The sequence below is a fragment of the Cydia strobilella genome, chromosome 25 (genome assembly GCF_947568885.1).
Source record: "Cydia strobilella chromosome 25, ilCydStro3.1, whole genome shotgun sequence".
Lineage (NCBI taxonomy): Eukaryota > Metazoa > Arthropoda > Insecta > Lepidoptera > Tortricidae > Cydia > Cydia strobilella.
In genome coordinates this window covers 7,479,278-7,502,652 of record NC_086065.1, presented here as the reverse complement: position 1 = coordinate 7,502,652, position 23,375 = coordinate 7,479,278, and the positions used below count along the sequence as shown (strand labels likewise).

Here is a 23,375-nt window from a genome sequence, read left to right as displayed (position 1 = left end):
TGATAATACTAATAACTTATTCTGTGACGTCGGTTCTTCACTCTGCGGCCTTGACCACCGGCAGCTTGTGCCTTGCCCCGCTGCCGGCGGAACTTAGGTTAGGTTTTTTTATAATGTGTTTATATGTATTTTGTATTGTTTCGTGTTATATTTTACTTTCATATTCATATTATAAATAACCTAACCCAAGATATAAAAGGAATAAATAAAGATAGGACTCATCGATGTCGGGTATAGAACAAATCATCAGGAGCAAAGAGGCACATAGCGGCGACCGCGACGCCGGCGTATGTGTGCCAATTGGCCAAGAGAGCTGTAGAGCGGCAGATTACAAAAACAATACTTAATAAGGGCTGATAAACATATCACCAGTGACAATTGTCACGTGACAATTGTGACAGTGACAATTCGTGGTACAGTGCTGGTCCAATAACTAAATGTGCCATTTTCAACCAAAACGGTACTTATTGTCGCTTGTCAGTAAGGCGCTATTTACATATAGCTTCAATTAGAAATCAACCTTATCAACAAGCGACAATGTGGTACCTTTTGGTTGAAAACTTCACAAATATTGATACTAGTCGTCGTTACTTATCGAACCAGAAATGGACAGGACATTGCCAGGGTGTCATTTGTCAGCGTGGTGAAACAGGCCCCTGATAATATTTATTTCTTTTGGCAGCTAATGTTTTACTGCATAATTAAGTCGGGTAAAAGGAACGGCTATAAGAAATTACTGTTATTTGAAGTTTAATTTATCAGGTTAGAGCTGATGATGTATTGTATACCATACTAGCATAAGAACGTGTAATGTGGGTGCGTGTGGCTACGCACAGTCGCAAAAAAATGCAAAGTTTAGATATATATTTATAGGTATATATTTGTGTTTATATGAATATGTATTATATATATACCTTACCTGTAAGGATAGTTGCTGTATTTAATAAATAAAATATATTATATTCTAGATTACAGGTTTTAATTATTTACGTTTGTAATAATTGAACTATAATTTACTTTCTGTTCATAGTGTTCGTTTGTCTACTTTGTAATCTGTCTTATGTACAATAAAGAATTTACATACAAGAGTTAATAGGTATCTCATAGGTAAGCGTGCTCCACCGTAGACCGCATCATCACTCATCATCATAAAAAAAACATACATACTTTAGGGTTATTTGATATCCCAAACAGACTTGAATGTGGAGTAAGGCCTAATGCAAATAATTAACCGCAGATCTTTTACTCCGACCCTAACCTTCAGTAGTTTTGGGTCGGTCTTAAAGTTCAACAGAAGCAGTTTGAATCCTTAACGTGTACATGAATAGCGTCATTAAGCCATAATTTATTTTATGCTAAATAAATGCGGATGTGCAATCTTGTTTAACTTTTAAAACAAAAGCAAGTTTTAAGCTAGCTACATATGTTTTAGCAACTGTCCATTAGGCATATCCAATTGGTTAATCACCGGCAATTTATAGCACCTCGTATCATAAACAAGATAGTAACAAAAACAACCTATTACTAGACCTTAATGCAAGGAAATAAGACTCAAAAATGGTCAATAAACGGAATAATCGATGTCCTACGTTTTCCCTCACATCTGTCTGACCTTCGATATTTAAACTAGTTCATTTCATCGATAATTATTCATCGTGCATACATGCATCACTAATTGTGAGATTGCAATGAGATACGATCGGTTCTAGCTTTTCAACTCTATGTCTTAATAAATAAGGTTGAAATTTCAATGGTTATTTTATTTCTCAGTATAGTATGTCGTATGCAAATCATGCTAATTATATATTATAGGTATTTTTTGCTTCACTTGAGAAGTTAGAAGCGTGTATATTATTATATTAAAAAATACTGCTTCTGATTATGACTTCAACAGTGTTGAAGTATTAAAATAAGTTTTTTTTTCATTATTGTAATGTAATTTTTTATCAAATATAACACTGGCGGGTCCACGATACTTTATGTTCGGTTAAAGGGGCCCACTGACTATCAGTCCGCCGGACAATATCGGCCTGTCAGTTAGAATAAAAAATTGACAGTTCCCAACAACTGACAGGCCTATATCGTCCGGCGGACTGATAGTCAGTGGCACCTTTTGATAAAGTATTATGTGATTATTTTGATCTTAACTTTATCTCAAGTTAAACGTTTTTCCTCTTCCTTTAATTGAGGATCCCGTTTCATCTGATTTAAGTAATGTTTAATGTAGTTACTATATTTTGGAGTAATTCACCAAAACAACATATACGCTACTAAAGCTTTAAGCTAACATAGTATACTAACCTTTCCTTTTCTCAATAAAAAAATATTTTTCAATAGGGATAAAATTTTACATACCAAAAAACAACATGTCAAGGCGACTCCACTGGTCCCCTGTGCGGCCGAAGCATGCAGTTTTGTACAGCTACTGTTCTTTTTTGCCGGACCGCGTCATGCGCGACCAACCATCATCCATATTTATACATTTTAATTTAACATTTATTAGCCATTCACAAATTGAGTCGTTGCAATGATTGATATTTTGGTGTGGCGAATGTGATTGTGACTAAAAGCTTGATTGATCAAATAATGGCTTAAATAGTAAAAGAGCACTTTTATGTCATGGATATCGTAAATGAAATCTCAACAGTCAGTCAGCTTTAGACCAATCTTGAACTTAACGTAAATATTATACCTGAGACTGAAGGATGACTCACGCTAGAACAGTCCGGGCCTGGACCGGGCGCCTGACACTTCTTTTTCGATGAGAGGATTGACCGGTGATAGGTGATCACGTGATGCTTTCTATAGAAAACCCCGACCCGGGCCCGGCTGTTCTAGCGCGAGTCATCCTTAATATATGATAACTATAGTTTGGCTCAGGGCGGTCTCATTTCAAACATAGACAGAGACTGGCTTTTTAATTTAATTTAATTTTAATTTGAATTGTGTTTGCCAGACTATAATTTAAGAAAATATACCGTATATAATAATCAATTTGTAAAAATAATGCGTCATTATAACTAACGACGTTAGTATTAATTTATAATTTATACGAAATACGTTGCAATAAAACTGCACATTGAAAAGAAAAACACTTCACTTTTATTATGGGTTTTCACTCAGTTAATGGTATTATTGCTTGATCGTAATCGTCTTTTATTACCTTTCTTAATGAGTTAATTCACTTAAGTTTTATACATAATTATATAGATATATTTCAAAAAAAAAGCTATAAAATAAAGAAAGAAAGAAAGAAAGAAAGAAAAACCACTTCCATAAAAATATCTTACAGAATTATTTTTAACAGTATGTTAAAAAAAACCGGTCAAGTGCGAGTCGGACTCGCGTTCCAAGGGTTCCGTACATTACACAATTTAAACAATGTATTTTTTATGTGAAACGTGAGTGAAATGTCTTTAACAATCCTGTAGGGGTCGGATCAAAAACTAAGTAATTAAGTCCGACTCACGCTTGACTGCAATTTTTAATAGGTTTTCCTGTAATTTTTAGGTAAAGATCTATTTTATGTATTCTTTTCAAAATTTTAGACCCAGTAGTTTCGGAGATAAAGGGAATGGTCATTTTTTGCCTATTTTCTTGAATAACTTCTAAATTGTTAATCCTAAAATTATAAAAAAATATATATTTGAGATTGATTCTCACAGTGAGCTCTTTCATTTGATATGTAACACGATATAGTTTGAAAATTTTTATTTTTTAATTTTCTCATTTATCCCCCAAAAGTTGCCCCCATGTTTAAAATTAATTTGTTTACGTTACATGTTCGTCTTTGGGTCACAAACTTACATATGTGTACCAAATTTCAACTTAATTGGTCCAGTAGTTTCGGAGAAAATAGGCTGTGACAGACGGACAGACAGACAGACGCACGAGTGATCCTATATAAGGGTTCCGTTTTTCCTTTTGAGGTACGGAACCCTAAAAATTAACTAATATTTAATATTTTTTGTAGAATAACAGTTTTAGGAGTTTCTTATTTACTTGTTTTAGCCCTATTCGTCTTAGGACCTAGTTTTTGATTCATCAATAACATAAATTATCGTTCCGTGTGAAACGTCTAGATTTGTTTCGTTTTCATTACGACTGTTGATGCTAGATATCGTTTATATATGTGGTATTTTCTTTAAAAAGGGACCTTATTGTCGATGCCGCTTACGCCATTATTAACGATGCTCCGATATAAATTCAATGCCGCGCTACGCTGTGCCGCGTGTGCGCCATCTACAATAAGGTCCATTTTCATACAAAATGCCCCATATTTACATAAACATGTATATTTATATATTGTATCACTAGTTCTCACTTCTTACCTAGATTATGTAGTTTATGTCAATGAATATGAATGCAGAGTTAATATTCAATCAGTTTTGAATAAGTGGGTGAGCCAGAGTTATTGGCGTATAATTTTTATTGCCTAGTGTCTACTTGTATTAGTGGAAACGTGTTTAATTAGGTCTTGCTAAAAAATGTTCTTGACACACATTCGTTTGATTTACAGCTATGTATTCAAGCATAAAACAGGGCAAATATATTGTGCTTATGAAACAAATTTTTACATGAGTCATGTTTAACTTCATTAAAAGGAAAAAATAAGTATTGTTTGTCACAGCAAGAAATAAATTGACATAAGGCTTGAAAGGAATTATATTTTAAATCCCCATTACCACGAAACTACAAACCAACAGATAAACCTCTACACAATCCCCATTCACACATTTGCAACATACTGCATAAACTCATCCATGGAAGTGGTGGAATAGTTGTATACGCGAAGGCACCAGGCTCTGCGCTATGCGGCCTATGCCGGACATTTCTTTGTACTCACCGCCCGATATACGTTGAATACCAGCCTTGTAGATATATGTTGAATACCGTCCATATAAGTGTGCTCGGATGTATTGCATACCACCGTCCTCAGTTGACGAAATGCACCGGTGGGAAAACTGGGTAAGTGGCAAAAATAAAATAATGGAAACAAGCTTCTAGGTAAAGAATTTTATGGCTTGAAGTTTATGGCCGCTTTTTTACGGTTTGTAGTGCTTCTGTTGCGGGAGCTTTATACGCTTATATTGTAATTAAAATGTAATGAGATGAATGGTAACATAAGATAAGACATGCGAGCTGTAAATATTGTAAATATTTACTACGGATATAATAAGTTTTTTTATACGATAATATACAGGCTAAAAATAAGTGCATTCTCGTTGCCAGGGAGGTTTTGAGATTTTACGGAGCAACTTTTACTATGGGACCAAAAACGAAATCGCGAAAAAAATGGCTGTATTACATTTTGGCTGGTTCATTTTCTATGGGAGAATATTTTTTTTTGCGATTTCGTGGTTGGTCCCATAGTAAAAGTTGCTCAGTATAATCCCAAAACCTCCCGGGAATGCACTTATTTAGCCACCGTGTTGTAAAATCGCGATTTTTTATTTACTTGGTAGAATCCGTCTTTTAACTTTGCATAGACTTGAGTACAAGAAAGTGAGAGGGTGTCGTTACAAATATCATATATTTAAAGACATGTCTTTGTCATTGCAAATGCCATTGCCATGTAGAGTTTCTTGGTCCAACTCCATAGGTGTCTACAGGTGTCTATAGTGTGTCATATTTTTTTTAGTACAGATAACTGCTCACATTAATGCGAAAGGGACAAGTACTTGTTTCAAAAGATATTTAAAAAGTTAGACATTTACCACAAAATAAATGTGATGTTTCATGTCTTAAGTTTACGGTCAACTATCTACAACGATTTCTCTAACTCTCGTTATATCTCCGTATAGGTATATCTCTCGTGCTACCATGCAAATAAAAAAAAAATGATTATTACATACAGCTCTCATACTCAGTGTCATATAAATATTATATAGGCGATGACACGAATAAAATCAGTAGGTACAATTCACGGCACTAATAATATCGCGTGACTTATATTATTTCATCATCACGAAAAAGTCTTATATCATTATAAAACTATATGAACATACGGCATTTTGGCTTGATAATGTAATACGAATTATTTTTAAAAAGAGTAATAATTTCGTTGCGGTTCCATATGTTGCCGCCATCTTGAATATTGTCACGGAAGCTTTTTGTGCAAATGAGGTGTATGTGGTTTTGGTACTAGGCCATTTTTTGTTTCGTTCAAAATTGGTAAAAACTTGGAATTACTTTGTCTGTTCATCTGTCACGGTTTTCAAGGTTCTGAACCAGAATCTTAAAAAGAAACCCTGTGCGCGACTCTCAAATGATATCTCGGGAACTATTTACTTGCGGTATTATTTTCATATACATTAATCAGTATTAATTAAAAACATCGCAGAAATACGAATCTAGGGCGATCTTTTATAGAAATAGGTTCGTAAATATTAACGATACAACATAAATTAAAAAAAGCGGACAAGTGCGAGCCGGAGTCGTCCACAGAGGGTATGTACTTTTTAGTATTTGTTGTTACAGCGGCAACAGAAATACAATACGGTTTATGAGATACATCCTGGTGACAGACAGACGGACAGGCGGACAACGGAGTCTTAGTAATAGGGTCCCGTTTTTACCCTTTGGGTACGGAACCCTAAGAAACGTACAAAAAACAAAACCCAACGAAAGCGCGCGCGAAAGTGCCTCGAAATATTATGATTTTTAATCAAACTAGTAACGAACTGTTTTTTAACGGCAGTAGGTATTTCTCAATAAAACTTTAGTATTGGTAGCTTTACTACATTTTTGTAATATTTAACAAAAGATGAAAAGTTCCGAAACATTCCAAAATGGTGGTCAAATTCACAATGCTCAAGGAAATGAACAATTTTTCCCGCTCCGCTGCCCTTCATAATGTCTTTTATGCGATGTCAATAATATAATACTTTTATATTTCATACTGGTCATTACAAAACACTTAATGATGCGGTTGAGAGCATGTGTCATCTTTTGATAAGGATTGAAATAGCTATAAAAATAAAAGTCCTTTCCGACTATTCGCAATAAAACTAGAGTCGAACCAAGATAATTTTGCTTGGCATTTGCAATGACAATGTGTGGAAATGTCATCATTAATGACAAGTTTCTATGAAACTATGACGTTCATAATGACACCACCTCACTTTGTTCTATTAAAATCTGTGCAAAGTTAACTTAGACGGATTATGAGTTTCAAAATCAGGCTTAATGATATTACATTAACTAGGGAATAAATCAACTTTTATTATACAGGGTGGCAAAAAAAATAAGTGCATTCCCGTTGCCAGGGAGGTTTTGGGATTATACTGAGCAACTTTTACTATGGAACCAACCACGAAATCGCGAAAAAAAAATTACCCTTCCATAGAAAATGGACCAGCCAAAATGTATGAAACAGCCAACATTTTTTTTGCGATTTCGGGTCGCGCGAGTCGGACTCGCCCACCGAGGGTTCCTTACTTTTTAGTATTTCTTGTTACAGCGGCAACAGAAATGCATCATCTGTGAAAATTTCAGGTGTCAAGTTATCACGGTTCATGAGATACAGCCTGATGACAGACAGACAGACAGAAAAACAATAGTCTTAGTAATAGGGTCCCGTTTTTTACCCTTTGGGTACGGAACATATACTTCTGCAAACTTCTTTCTAACTCCGTCTTCCATCTTCACCACTTAGATGGTTGGCAGTCCTCAACTGTGCGTTTCTCCAGAAACTTCCTGTCTCGCACAACTAAACTGTGGAATGAACTGTCGCCTACGATATTTCAGAACCGAAACGACCTTCCTTCAAGAAAAGCGTACCCATCTTAAATGCCGGCATAGCACTTACATCCCCTCTGGTGTTGCGGGTGTCCATGGGCAATTGCTTGCTATTATTAGTCGATTCGTCTGCTCTTTTTCCTTCTATGTCATAAAAAAAAATCAAAAATACAAGTATGGAATAGTCAAAACATCTGTACATAGCCCGGCATGCACGGGGTTAAACACATAAATAATTCCGGTAGCGGCAGTGTTAACTGAATGGAATTGAATAGCAGTACGAGGGTTAAGTTATAACGTGACCCGGGCAATCGGGTGGGGGCGAGAGTAGGGTTGGGGTGTGTTCATCGTTGTCGATAGATTTTAATAATTTTCTGTTACATTAATACAACAATAGGTGTACGTTAAAAATTTAATATATATCTAATCAAATAAATATGCACTTTTGACATATTATTATTTATTGGAAACAATGTAAGTTTACAGTTTATAACCAATTCACTTACATGCTAGGAGTACAGATATGAGTAGGAACATGGAAACTAATTAAAACTAACCTCAACATTAATACTTATAAAAACATGCGCATAAAAATGTCAAAACAAATTCTAATTTCAAATTTACTTACACGCTAGGGAAAAAATAAATAAATCATATGTATCATATGTGACTGTATGTGTTCTAAATAAATAAAATAAAATAAATAAATTGTCTATATAGGTAAACAAATTCGTACGCCTAGCGGCAAAACATAGCGTTCGCAATATGCTCTAACTATAAGACCAATACAATGTACCTATGTTATAACGAATAAATGCATTCTGATTCTGCATTCTGATTCTAAGTAATAATTAAAACCACAGATTATATAATACTAATTAAAACTAATCTAATATCAAATTTTTCTTTACTTATGTAAACTTTTTATGGTTCTAATAATAATAAGTTTATTCACAAATACGTGTTATTTAAGTTTCGTCGTAGTATCATTATTCTCTTCTACACAGGATTTTTTTTTATTAAAAAAAAAATGTGTTCACTTTTCTATCTACAATGTATGTGTTATACCATTTTTTACTGTAAAATTACTCGTCAGTTTACAATCTCGCTAGTTAAATTATAAACTGACGGCAGCAAAATTACAAACTAACTTAACCTAGGTACGTTAGACTGTGTAGTGTGTAGACTGCGTAAAAGCATTTTCTGACTAAAAAAAAAAAAAATACGTTAGACTGTAAACTAACGGATTCATAATTTTGCTAGCTGCTAAGTCATAATGCATTATTAAATCTATCTGTCATTTCAATCAAAATAAATACTAACTGCAGCCGATAGAAAGAAAATGCCATGATCATATATTTATTTCATCTGTCTGAAATAATCATTATTTGCCTCAATATTTCTTACTTAATATACATTAGGCATGGCCGGCACGTACATTAAAGATTATATATATCCATTATGTATCTGATGTTGATAGAAATTGGTTTGCCATTAGCACCTTCAGCCAAAACGGAAAGACACGCTTCAAAACAAGACCAAGACCAGTTTCTGATATAGTCATTATGTTCCCAAGATAAATTATGATCAATTACATAAAATGTCACACAGCTGTTTAACGTCGTGTTAAAATGCCTTTTAATACGTTCATTTCATTATCATTGGATGCCTTTTAAAGCTATTTAGGTACCTATTATGATAAATGTATTATGTTTTATGACAACGCATGACATACAAAGTAACTGTGTTGTACCCAGGCCCAATAAAGGAATATTATAAATGCAATACAAGTACATGAAATAAAACTATGAAAACGGATTATATCGCGTATATTGAATCCGATTCATAGTGGTATTCCGTTTTTATAGTTTTATTTCATGAGTAACTATCGCGGTAACCGAAGACAATATTAAATACAAGTACAATTAAAACACGAACAAAAATATACATTTTAAATGCTAATACTTTTAAATGTATATCGTTAACCTTCCGTAAGTTAAGTAAAATGTTGGTTGTTCAATACAGGAACATAATATAAACATAAACATGTAATTTGAACATTATGCATCTCAATTTTTGTACATTGTGTACAACATATGTAACATGCATATTATGACTGTTTGTGTTCTAAATAAATTAAAATATTAAAAAGATGATAAATAACATTTACATCAATTGTATAAAACAAAATTAAGACTACTTATAAAATAAAACGACTAAAACTAAACCTACCTAAAAAAATAAAAATCCTTATTACAAACATTGACCTCTTGGCAAGGTGCCCATCAAGCAGGCAGCATTCCCGCGCTGTATCGCGATAGCAAGCCTCTGAGCGAGAAAGCTACCCGCGCGAGGGTCCCCCGTTGCCCCCCTCAACCGCTTTCCGCTAGAGGGTGCTTTAGATAGCACTGATAAGTTGCTAAAGCACATCAAAGGTGGAATTATTTTTCATGCTTTTTCGATTTATTACGGTTTGGGCAAATCAGGGGCCTAGTCACATGACTTTTCGTAGCATCTGTTATCCCGAGTATCTTGGACACAACACCGTACAAACCTCTCCATACTTGAAGAACTCAAGGTGAAAGAGGGGCTCTCAGCTACGGTCAGAGCGCGTATCCTCAGATACTTCGGAGTCTTCGGACATGTGACGCGACGTGGAGAGCAGGCCATGGAGAGACTTGTTGTTCAGGGACGGGTCAATGGCTGTAGGTCAAAAGGACGTTCCCCAATGCGTTGGACGAATCAGATAAAAGCCCTTACCAACACCCCACTTAACACATGTGCCAGAGAACTGGCGTAGAATCGTTGGTCGTTCAACGTGACCACGAGTATTTCGACGAGAAAAAGTCATCCCGTTATTTTTTTCTTTTCGTCTGGCGTTTTTAACCTTGGCTAGGCTCCCTAGTGTCAGCAGGGATAAAATATCGACATGGATCTCAGTTTTCATCGACACACCCCCACCCCTAGAGTAACGGTGCAATAACGGCCCGCACCCCGCCCCGCCCACATTCACGCTACCCCCACATACATACATACATACATACACGTTAGTCTGAAATTCGAATACATATGTACATAGCGGGGATTAAGAATTATTTTGAATTTTGTTGTTGTAACTGCAAAGAGCGTTAATTTCAATATTCAAAATTAAAAATATTGACGACCGGTCTGGCCTAGTGGGTAGTGACCCTGCCTGTGAAGCCGATGGTCCTGGGTTCGAATCCCGGTAAGGGCATTTATTTGTGTTATGAGCACAGATATTTTTTCCTGAGTCATGGGTGTTTTCTACGTATATAAGTATGTATTTATCTATATTTATCTACTCCCCTAGATTTAACATCCTGTATATAGAGTGAGATTTTTTCCACCAGCCATACTCTGCGTAGTGAATTTATAGGCCATACTGAACAACTTTTATTATGGGACCAATGCGGATATTGTAAAAAAAAATGCACAGCCGAAATGTATGAAACAGCCAAACTTTTTTCGCTATTTCTGCATTGGTAACATAATAAAAATTGTTCAGTATGACCGTATGACCTATAAATTTAGTACACAGAGTATGGCTAGTAAAAAATTCAACCTGTAAATAAATAAATATGTCTAGGCCCCGAAATCGCGAAAAAAAATTTGGCTGTTTCATACATTTTGGCTGGTCCATTTTCTATGGGAGGGTTTTTTTTCGCGATTTCGTGGTTGGGTCCCATAGTAAAAGTTGCTCAGTATAATCCCAAAACCTCCCTGGCAACGGGAATGCACATACTTTTTGCCAACCTGTATAGGTATGTATATATATAAAAAAATGTGCGTGTTTTCTTGCCTTCCTCCAACGTTTTTCACAACAGACAAGGAAATGATACCTCCTTGCTCTGTATGCAAATGCGGATGAAATCCGGAAAGGTTTATGCAATAGCGACACTTTTCCTTCTAGGCTCTACTTATAGTTTTAATACTTACCTACTTGTAAAGTTGTATAACAATACAGATCCTGTTATTCCTGGTACTCACGATCACTTAGTGCCAGTTGCACTATCCGCACTTGCCAGACTGATCAACATCACCCGGCGCGCCGCGGTGGTTTACTATGAAACTTTCCATACAATAAAATTTTGCGAACTCTTTAACGATGACAAACAGTTTGGTACAACCGACCCTTAGCGGCCTTAGCTAGCGTCTGCCTTAGCGATAGGTCCACCTCTGTCCTTTGGCTAGGCTATGGATCGAGAGTTCGATAGCCCACTTGCAGTATTCTCTGACCTGCTTAGGGTTTAGCTAGTGCCTTGGCGATAGGTTCCCGACTGTCCCTTGGCTCTTTGTATATAGTAGACATGTATATATAGATAGACGTCCACTGCTGGACATAGGCCTCCCCCAAGGCTCGCCACTCCGACCGATCCTGTGCCGCTCGCATCCACCGAATTCCCGAATTCGTCGCTCCATCTTGTTGGAGGCCTAGCGGCAGTTCGTTTTCCGATACGCGGACGCCACTCCAGAACCTTCCGGCCCCACCGGCCATTAGCTCTGCGTGCAATGTGCCCCGCCTACTGCCACTTAAGATTTGCAATTCTGCGAGATATGTCGGTGACCCTAGTCTACTGCGGATATCATCATTTCTGACTCTATCACGCAGAGAAACCCCGAGCATAGCCCTCTCCATTGCCCTTTGCGTAACCTTGAGCCTTCGTATGAGGCCCACGCCTTGTGCAGTTAGGAAGTAACCAATTTCGAATGAACTCAGTAAATGTATGCACCTATATGTATAAGGTATAAGTACCTGTGAATAAAAAAGTGTCATTGACATTGACGTTTAAGTGAAACTCTTACCTACCCTACACTTGTAATTTACAGTAATTTATGTTGTGTAATTCAGGGTATCAATCGTATTAATATTAATCATTTTTTGCTTTTGAAACATCGGTAACTTTGATTACCTATATAGTAGTGTGACTATTTAAAAAAAATTGTTCCTAAAAAGTTGTATCATTCTAAAAACTGTTCTTAAATGACAATTTGTCAACAGGTGAAGATCTGGTTCCAAAATCGCCGCAGCAAGTACAAGAAGATGATGAAGGCGGCGCAGGTGGGGGCTCCGCCGCCGGGCCTAGGGCTCCCGCCCGCGAGCCCGCCCAGCAACAACCAATTATTACATGGTGAGTTAAGAAAAAAGTTTTGCTGGCCTGTCATTCTGACCTTCATTGAATATATAGTATAGCAAACTAACTGTCGAATTTCGAAATCAAATCGAATCCATCCATCTAATGCTATACGCAGATCTCAATTTTCAATTCAAATTATTGAATAGTTAATAGAATTTGAACTATAAAAAATAACCTTAAACAAAATGGCCAGTATCCATAGCCCAGTTATCTCACGGGCATGTAATGTCGCAGGGGCTATATTGTTTCCCATGAAGTTTTAAGTCATAATGTATTGTTTGTCCACATTTTCGTTAGTCATAACTTGGTTTTTCTCAGAAACGTGTAACTTTTCAGGATTGCCATAAAACAAAACCTATCTATGGGATATCCCTACGAAAATCCTGAAAGGTTAACGGTAATTATGACTTTCAATAATTATGTCAAACAAGGGACCTTATCACTGTCTGCCGACTAAGGAACTCGCTAGTAAACAAACCAGCCCTCCACAATTCTTATCAACTCAACCATCGACAGCGCTGTATCCATTACCTATTTACCTCGCTGTAACACAATTATTAGTCTGTGGGGAAAGTGAAGAGTCATATAGAATGTATTGATTCCTTTACATTCCACGACTCTTCTCTTTCTGCACAGACTCTAATGTATACTATCTTTACAGGCGGCGGCGGCAGCTCGTCCGGCTCGCAACACTCTCCCGGCGCGTACGCAGGCGCCGCGCAGGCGCACTCGCCCACCCCGAGCTCCACCCCCGTCTCTGAGCTGTCCCCAGGGCTATCCCCCACGGGGACGCCATGGGACGTGAAGCAGCCCCCACAACCAAATTGGGACGTTAAGGTAGGTCGATATCTTGGTCACGGCACCACTAGAACAACCGCCACCCCGAACTCTACTCCCATGTCAGGGGTATCCCCTGGACTGTAACCCACGGGAATGCCAAGGGATGTGAAGCAGCCTCCACATCCAAATTGTGACGTTAAAGTAGGTAATCCTGATCGCGGGACCAAATAAAAAATCCTGACCATGGCACCACAAAACAGTCGAATATACTTACTCACTATCCCCGTCTCTGAGCTATCTCCTGGACTGTCTCCCACGAAAACATCATGGGATGTGAAACAGCTTCCGCAGACAGCTTGGGACGTTAAGGTAGTTGATTATAGCACCTAAAACCAGAGCATTCCCGGCAAGTCTCCTCCATCTTCGAGTTGTCTCTTAGCCTGCCTATGGAGACGTCGTGGATAAAAAGTCACAGTCAGTCTTGGACATTAAGGTGACAAACCATGTTTGTGTACCGTCACTGAACGATCCCCGCTGAGATGTTACGCGCAGTAATTTAACACAGTCATTTCAGGGTCAGATGCTTTATTTCAAACCTATTAGAGCTTAAATGTGAATAATTTTCTCCTTTTTTATTGTGGGTTACAATCCATAAATTGTATATACAGATGTATAAGAGCTACGAATGGCTTGCATTTCTTTTACTTATACACCGAATTCTTATGTAAATGTATTGTTACAGCCATCGGCAGGACGGTCGCCGGACGGCGCGTCGTGCGACGTCAAACCACCTCACCAGCAGTCGTGGGACCCGAGGGTCGGATACGTAAGTACCATTAGTTATACCAATCTCATGGCATCTTAGACCGGCATACTTTCATAAATTGTGCCTGATTCGCTAGCAACACCTCGCTAAGGCTATCCAACTTGGCGCTCTAATTCCAACTAACAGTACTGCAGTAACGCAGCCCTACATTGCTGTTTGCTACAGAGCTGCAAATGTCAAAATCAATGTTAATCCATCCAGGTAGTCGTTAAAAATGTTCAACCCCAATTCCATTTTTATAGGTTGGATTTTAAAAAGTCCTTGATGAAGCTTTATATTACTTTATAATTTCAAGATATTTTATTTTAAACGCTTTAGGAACTTTTTCTGAATAGGTCTTAGTTTTAGTTAATGTGTAAATATCGGGTAAATTAAAATCAAGCTACAGAGAGAACCAGTCACTCGATTTTAAACTAGGTAACTTTTTTAAATTCCCAACATTTATCATCCAAATTATTTTCCTTTAAAATTTCGTTGCACTTTCAAATTTCTTGTTTACTGTGTCGTGAACTTTATTACTTACGAGATCCCTTCAAGAACCTACGAATGTAGTAGGTAATATGAGCACTACATATTTAATATGATTTTTTTCAAAACAATAAAATATGAAGAGGGCTTTAGATAATAAAACTCTGTTAACTCTGTTAACTCTTTTATGAGATATCGCATTTCTTAAAGTGATAAAACAAATGCAAAATGATACTTCACTTTTTATAGTAAAATGTATGCAATAAATTCAATAAATAAGTATGTAACAAGTGCGACAGAGAGGCAACACGTAGAACGAGGTTCGCGGTAGGCCCTCTGACAGGCGTATCTCACTCCGCGATTTCGTCGCGTCGCTACAAGTACTTGCGGCCGCCTCAATTATGAGGTTTTGCCATAGTAATTGCCGCACACCGCTATGGAACGGACGCGTGCACGCGCTTGCGCCGCCTTGCACCTAGTAGTCGCGTTTTGTTAGGGAGTGAATCTTCTGTACCTAGTATTATTCTGTCAATTCTGTGCCTCTGGTTCGATAATTAAATTTTCAACACACTTGCTCAAAACGACGTTTTTATTCCACCGATTTTTGGCTCATAATCCTAGATATTAAACACGCGTGCTCTTTCAGTGTATTATTCCACTCGCGCTTTTTCATTATATTATCCGACTGAGTTAAGAAGGTAACTGATTGCTAATAATATGCATGGAAAGGGAGCCTTCTTTAATTGGTCAGACTGGCGGGCACCGACGCGCCCGACCGCCTGCGCGGTGCGCGGCCCGCGGCCGGGGCGAGGGCCGGCCGGCAGTATGACAGATGCAACACACAATACTGTTTTAACTATTAAAATTTGATTAATATGAAAGTTTATTTTTTTCTCGCAAGTGTGTTGAAAAACGTCGTATGAAACGCGTGTGCATTGGTCATTACACACATCGGCTTTCTTATTGCGCGCTCGCTTACAGCTCGCGCGCACAATATCGCCTCGTGTGTAATGACCAACTTAGAACACTTGTATCATAATGTACTATTAGTATGTTTTTGTCGGTTCAGTTTTTTGGCTCAATATCATAATATATAAAAACTTACATAGATAAGGATCTAAAGAATTTAATTTATATAATGCAAGGCGCGGCGCCACACCCGCTCAATATCGTAAAAGGTTCATGCCATGCAATTAGATGATTTGGGTTTGTGTTTCAAATCAGGACTGGAGGACCACTGGGGAAGTAATAAGCTGAAAATTGTATTTGTTTTATAAATAAATAAATAATAAATAATAAATATTCTTTATTTGCTTAAAATATGGTACAATGAGATGGTATAGATAACATATTTCTGCACTAACTAGCATAGTTAGCATGCAAATGTACACTTAACCTAAACTTAAACCTATCTAAATTCTACTTAACACTATTACATTATTATTTTTATGAACTACATTAGTTACTTAAGAACGGGAATAGTATATTTCTTTAAATTTGGTCAAACAAGAGACTGGGGGTAATTGAGTCAAGGATGAACATTATAAGTAAGACGAAAATCGCCTTTTCATACAAACGTAGTCCTCATTTTCCTCTCTGGATATTAACATTATTGAAAATATTTTGACACAATTTGTTGTAAGCCAATCACAGCTATGCCCCTACGTTCGAATTTTTAATTATTATAAAAGTTAGCATTTAAAAATTACTATGAAATCTGTTTTACGCTCCTAATTTTTTTAATAATCAAAAAAATTCAAACGTAGGGGGAAAGCTACATGAAATTTGATAAAATGTTTTTACATGTCAATATCCAGAGAGGAAAATGACGACTACGTTTGTATGGAGAAGAGGCCTTCCCCATCCCATCTTCCTTGGAAAAAGTTCCGTTGGAATGTATTAGATATTATATTTTATTCATATAGGTATAGAGAAACAACGCAGAGCTTGAAAAGTTAAAAAGAGGACCTGATAGAGATTTACTCACGACGTATAGGTATCCCTAGCTAATGACAATTGCATCGATCATAAACTAACCCTTTTTCTCTTCAACAGGGCGCGCCGCCCGGCCCGTGGGACATGAAAGGCGCGCACGCGCACGCGCTCCACCACCAGGGGGCGCCGCAGCCCCACCCCCCCTACGTACCCCAGTACTCGTGGTACCAAACTGACGCGAACCCTGGACTTTTGACGTGAGTTTATACCATATAACCATTAATAAGTAATAAACTACGCATTCGAAAAATCGATGACCTGGAACACCTGGATGAAATTCTGGAGGCACTTTTGACGTAAGTTATTTACTCACCAGTCTGTAAATATATCAGGTATTAAATCTATTTGACCTGGAACTTCTGGATGCACTTCTGGAGGCACTTTTTACGTAAGTTTCTACCTTCTACTCACAATTCTGTAAATATATCAGGTATTAGTATAAAATTTACTTGACCTGGAACTTCTAAACGAACTTTTGGAAGCACCATCAACTATCTTGAGGCAGATTGATATCCATCAAGTCGTGAGTTAAGTCCCTTTACCTTTTAAGGTACAATCATCGTCATAGAATCAGAATGAAGTCTGATTCCTAAAGTAAGTTTATTCTTAAAACATTATAAAGAACATACAGCTCTAACATTTTCCTGGTATCAAAATGTCGGCTGTCGCCGTTAGGCGCCATTCATTTAGTACGTAAGAAGATTTAGGGGGGGGACCATATCTTATTTTTTCTTACAGGGGTCACAAAAATGTGCAAGTTAAGATAATACTTTTAAAAAGCGCGTGAATCCGCGCCAGCGCCGATTAAAAAAACTTTAAAATTTAAACAAAGTTGATTATTATCAAAAAAAAATAATTTTAATACCAGTAGGTACAAAATAAACATTCCAAAAATTGTTTCGTTGAAGATCAAAATTAAATCAAACCCAATGTGTATTATTTTTTCCCTGTAGATTTTTACGTACCTAATAAATATTAATATTTAATTTAATTAATATTAAACCGGGGGGAAGGGGTTCGGCCTTTTCTTATTTTTTCTTACATAAGGATGGGAGGGGGTCAAAATCTAGCAAAAATCGTCTTACTTAATAAATGAATGGCGCCTAAGGCTGGTAAGAATTCAAAGCACCTTATATATATAGAACTTACGTTATAGATCAATAGTTGACTTCTGAAACAACTGTTCGATTTGATACGAATATGGTAAATTAAATACCTAAGTCCTACCTATCCCCCGTACCCTAGTGTACCTAAATCTGTAGATATCAAGAGAAGACAGGAAAGTTCTGCAAACCATCACAGCGCCATCAAGTAAGTGTGATCAATATAATAACAACTCTTAACCCAAATATGCCCTGAACTAGTTTGGTCTGAACTCCTTGAGGTTTCAGTCTCTTAAGCGGTCAGATTTTTTCACTAGGTCAAAAAAGAACCTATGGCCATATATGGGTTAGATCTAAGTGAAGTATGAAGTCAAACGACATCGTCGTGCCCAGTCATGGAGCAGTTTATGCGATGGAAGCTGGCTAGGCACTGCTGGGCACTGACTAGTCTAATTTACATTTTTTTGATTGGACAACTTTTGAAAAAAAGAGAAAATGGAATGAATCGCCGTAAGACCAGCTAGCTGGTATCTAGGTGTCGCGAGTTCGAATCTCGCTAGAGGCGGTAAAATTTTCCTTTTTTTTGAATGCTCAGCTTAATACAAAGAATTCATAGCGTTGTCATGAGTAACGTAAAGCAGTTATTCGTATATTTTAAAGAACTTATAAAATATACAGTCGGTACATTTTACGTATGTTTTGTTTTATAAATTGTAGTACCATTATTTTGTATTTTTCAGTTGACAGCTTCTATTTTATAAATTACTTATATTTCGAACTTGCCTTGTTTTTAAATATGACCGTTTTTAACAAGAGTAGTTTTCATGTAAATCAAAGCCCACACATATATGACACACACACATATATGTATTTAATGTTTTTCCGTCTAATGCACAACTTAGATAATGTACATAGCAAAGTAAAAAAAATGTACACAGTAATACATATTTTCTTGAAATTCTACCATAATTATTTGTCTGCCAAATATTTTAGAAAGAAAGAAAGAAGAAGAAAGAAAAAGCATTTATTAGCACGACATAACAAGACTAAAACTAGAAATAATTAAACAGAATGAGGTTGCGCTAAATGGTCCTTACTCAGCTTGGTGTCACGGTGTGAGCCAACATGGCACACTCCGCGACGCTGATTATCAGTAAGGCCCAGTAGATGGACTAGTAAACACAATGTAAAAAATAAATAAGGGAATATTTTTCAATTTTTTATTATTATTACATCAATACTCATATGCATCATGAGTTGAATTAAATAGACAAAAACTGTGTAATTTCAAAATATTGATATTATTACAAAAATGCCTATAGCAAGCTTTCAACGCACGGATTGTCCTACTGCTACTAACATTACTAGTACTAGCACTAGTATTACTAGTACTAGCAGTACTATTACTGTTATTAGCAGTATTAGTACTATCATTACTAGTACTAGCAGTACTATTACTGTTACTAGCAGTACTAGCAGTCGGACCCTGGCAAGTATAGCTCTCCTTTTTTATTGCAGTCCGATGCAGTTGCAGTATTATTCGAACTATTGCTGACAGTAACTCAAGGACACATCTCAGACTGATGCTGATATTCAATAAATAGGTAAGTTTTTTAAATATTGTAAATAGAGATGTGCAAATTACGGGAAATTTCCAAAAAGGTAGAAAATTTCTCGTAAATTTTAGATTTTCACAGGAAAATTTCGAGCTTTCATTTTAGAAAGATTTTGATCCTTGTACAAAAATATGAAAATTTTATGAAATTCTTCCATGTGTATATTTCGCATTTTTGTAAAGTTTACGGCACATTCGTCATTGTAAATAAAATAAAAATAAAACTATAAGGCTTAAGTTATTAAGTTCTTGATTTTTTGACCACTGAACACATAAACCTGTACAAAGTGTACTAAATAAAAAAAAAATTAAAGTTAACACATCGAAATCATTCATCATCCATTTAGGAAAAATACTTGTTTGTTAATTTATTCTTATTTTTAGTTTTTCTATTGTTGCCATAAAAATATATTGATTAAAAACAAAAGAAATCTTCCCCTTTTTTTTTCTGTAGCAGATTAATCTGAATACCAGAAATTTCAATAAATAATTTTGATTAAAACCCAAACTAACTAAGGTTGTCTGGAAGAGATCACTCTTAACCTTTGGTATGCCTATACTCTGTATCTTTAGGTATTTAAATAAAAGTAAACAAACAATTTGTACATTTTCGGGTAGTTATAGCATTTATTGGTTAACCAACCAAATTCAAAACCGCTTTTTTTATACCACGTCGGTGGCAATCAAGCCTACGGCCCGCCTGATGGTAAGCAGTTACCGTAGCCTATGGACGCCTGCAACACCGGAGATATTACACGCGCGTTGCCGACCCTTTCACCTGTACACTCCTTTTTTGAAGAACCCCATACTGTAGCCCCTCGGGAAAACCTCGGCAGGGAGCTCATTCCACAGCCGAAGCGTACGCGGGAGGAAATTCCTCTTAAACCGCACAGTACGCGACCATTTAGGTGCTAGGGTGTGAGGATGAAAACCCTGCCGATGGCGGGCGGTGCGGTGATAGAAAGCGGCCGTTGGCATCATGTCAAACGCTTGGATCTGTCACTGAACGACCTGACTTTAACCTACATTATTCGATCATGTAATGTTTTCAACTACCCTCAACCTCAACTGGCTTAAGGAGCCATTTGAGGGTAGATTTTGTTTACTTTTATTTAAATACCTAAGGATACAGAGTATAGGAGCATATCTGCTCCATATATAATTCAACTTAAACATGAAGTTGTCATGGTATATAAATGGCAAATTTTTGACAACAACATACGAAAGGTTTAAGCAATAAGACCGCCTGTTGTTACAGCCACTCAATTGTCATTGTTTATTTTCCTGTACATGTATTGTCAGAGAGTGCAAAAAAGAGTATTGTACCTATTGTAAAAAATATTAATATCAATTTCTTGTTGTCCACAGGGTATGGCCTGCAGTGTAACAGCTCTCTGGGAACGCAAGTTCACGATAGTGAAATTCAAAATGGCGCCCGCTACAAAATGGCGGACTTACCTGTCAAGTTAAAATGACAGTTATGTCATTTTTAACGCACGAGAGCTGTAAATGTGAATTACTTGTATCGGCACAACCAACTCTAACTTTAAGAAAATTATTTAATAGAATCAACTAAAAATCATTGTAAATTTTTATAATTAACTAAAGATAAGATGTAATTGTTAAAAAAAAAGGTTATTTGTACATGTTATTGGGCAATTGTGTTTTTACTACAATTTTTCATTTTGGTGTTTTTATTTATTTTGTCTTACGTCAAATATAATAAATAATAGTTCCTATTATCAAATGCCATTTTATTTTGGAAATAAATAAAAACTTTTGTAAGTTTTTAATGCTTTTAAATATCAAGCTAAAGATTTATTTTCGTATTTGACGTTTGCAAAATTGTCGAAATTGTAGGAAAAATACAAAAAATGGAGATGTCACAGATTCTGATTCTGATGTGTCTACAATAAACTATTCCAATTTTTTTAATTCCCTCCAAGATTTTACCAAGAATTAATTGTTTTAAGAACACTCAATTTAATTGCAATATTGTACATAAATTAAATCCTTCCTGCATCATGAATATTTGCATAATAATTCGCAGTAAGGTCAGATGGGGTAAGAGAAATACTGGGGCAAGAGACACTTGTAGGGAATCCTCATACTACTCTTGCCCCGAGTAAAATGAACTGTGTTACTTTTACCCCACATGACTATATATTATATGTATAAAAAATATTTTTTTACTGTAAATTGAGCATTGAAAAATTATACATTCCTGCACTTTTTTGAAAATGCTCTTATTTTGAACAAAAAATGAGCTTTAATACATTTTATTTATATAGAGTATCCATTAAACAAGCGACACAAACCAGTCCTTTGTGATAAATAATTTTAAGTTTTTATAGAACAATATTGTTTTGATCTAAAATTAATTAATTTATTACAGTGTTTGTGCAAAAATTGTGTTCTGAATGCAACCTTTTTTTATTTAAGCTATAAATTTTATTTTTTAATTTCTACTGCAATTTCAATATTTTAGTCTATTCGAAACACACTTTTACAAATATATTTCACGCTAGAATAATAAAAAAACAATTTGTATGAAGAAATAAAATCATGTAGGTAATTTCAATTGCTCAATTGTTTCAATGTTTTTATGCAAAATACATATTTATATTTTTAAATTATCTGTTAGGCAATTATTATATGTCGTATATAAAATTAAACATGTACATAATAACATTGATGTGTTCTTATATTTTGAAAATATAAATGTGTATTTTATATTTTGAATAGACTAAAATATTTATTCTATATGGGACATTACGGGGAGAAATTGTAAATATATTTTGTATTATATAGAGAAATGAAGTATACATATAAATATAAGTAGATAGTTTAATTACTTTATAACTATTGAATTATAAGGAAAGTGGATAAGAAAAAAAGTGAATTAATTTCTTTTGTCAAAATAAAAAGAGTAAAAGGCTTTTTTGTGTTATTATTTTATTTTCGAAGTTTAACATGAAACCCTGCTTGCAGCAATGAAAATGAGTAAAGCCTGACCAGTAATATATGATCACGCGTCATATTGCGGAATTTCATTGGAACTAAATTTTTCATACTAAACTGAACTGTCACCACATACATTGGGAATAACAGCGCCCTCTTGACAATGATCATATATATATTTCTGGTCGGGCTTTAGATAAGTTCTTATTACATACTGCCATACTGTTGTTGTTATTAAACAAGTTCTAGCGAAAAATCTAGTATGTATTTGTGGGGATATTATACAAATTGATTAGTAACATCAGTAAGGGCAAAGATAATATATAGGATAGAGGGGTACTGTCATAGTAAATTTTGTAGTCGCAGTAAACTCACTGCCATCTATCGACAAACTAAAAATAAATATAAAAAATGTATATATACATATATGTATGTATAAATGATTTTTTATTTGTATATTATATTTATATGATTTTGACCCATGTTCTTTTACTGATATGTGTTAAAAGTTAAATAAGAAACGAAACCATCAACACCATCTAGCCGAGAATAGGCCAAAGGTTGGTATTGGTGGTAGCGCCATCTGTGCGAGAATCACATTTACTCATCATCTTTATTCATCTTATACGGAGTTACATAAGTCTTTGGTAAGGCTTGTAAATGAATTGACTCTTTAAATACGAAAAACGGATCAGTCACTCGTTTTCATTGGTCTAGACTCTAGAGAACAG

At 35.8% G+C, this 23,375-nt stretch overlaps 1 protein-coding gene across 2 annotated transcripts in view; it reads left to right on the top strand.

Moving 5' to 3' along the window:
* LOC134752850 (homeotic protein distal-less) overlaps window positions 1-22,622 on the top strand; it is a 148,844-nt gene extending 126,222 nt beyond the window's left edge. The window contains exons 4-9 of one of the 2 annotated variants that reach the window (XM_063688615.1): window positions 12,761-12,890; window positions 13,558-13,733; window positions 14,419-14,502; window positions 17,026-17,162; window positions 19,587-19,672; window positions 21,052-22,622. In XM_063688615.1, coding sequence (XP_063544685.1) covers window positions 12,761-12,890; window positions 13,558-13,733; window positions 14,419-14,502; window positions 17,026-17,162; window positions 19,587-19,623 — 564 coding nt within the window. In that variant the 3' untranslated portion in view covers window positions 19,624-19,672; window positions 21,052-22,622. The remainder of the gene's footprint in view (window positions 1-12,760; window positions 12,891-13,557; window positions 13,734-14,418; window positions 14,503-17,025; window positions 17,163-19,586; window positions 19,673-21,051) is intronic. The other variant, XM_063688616.1, reaches the window with a different exon arrangement.
* Window positions 22,623-23,375: the final 753 nt, after the last annotated feature.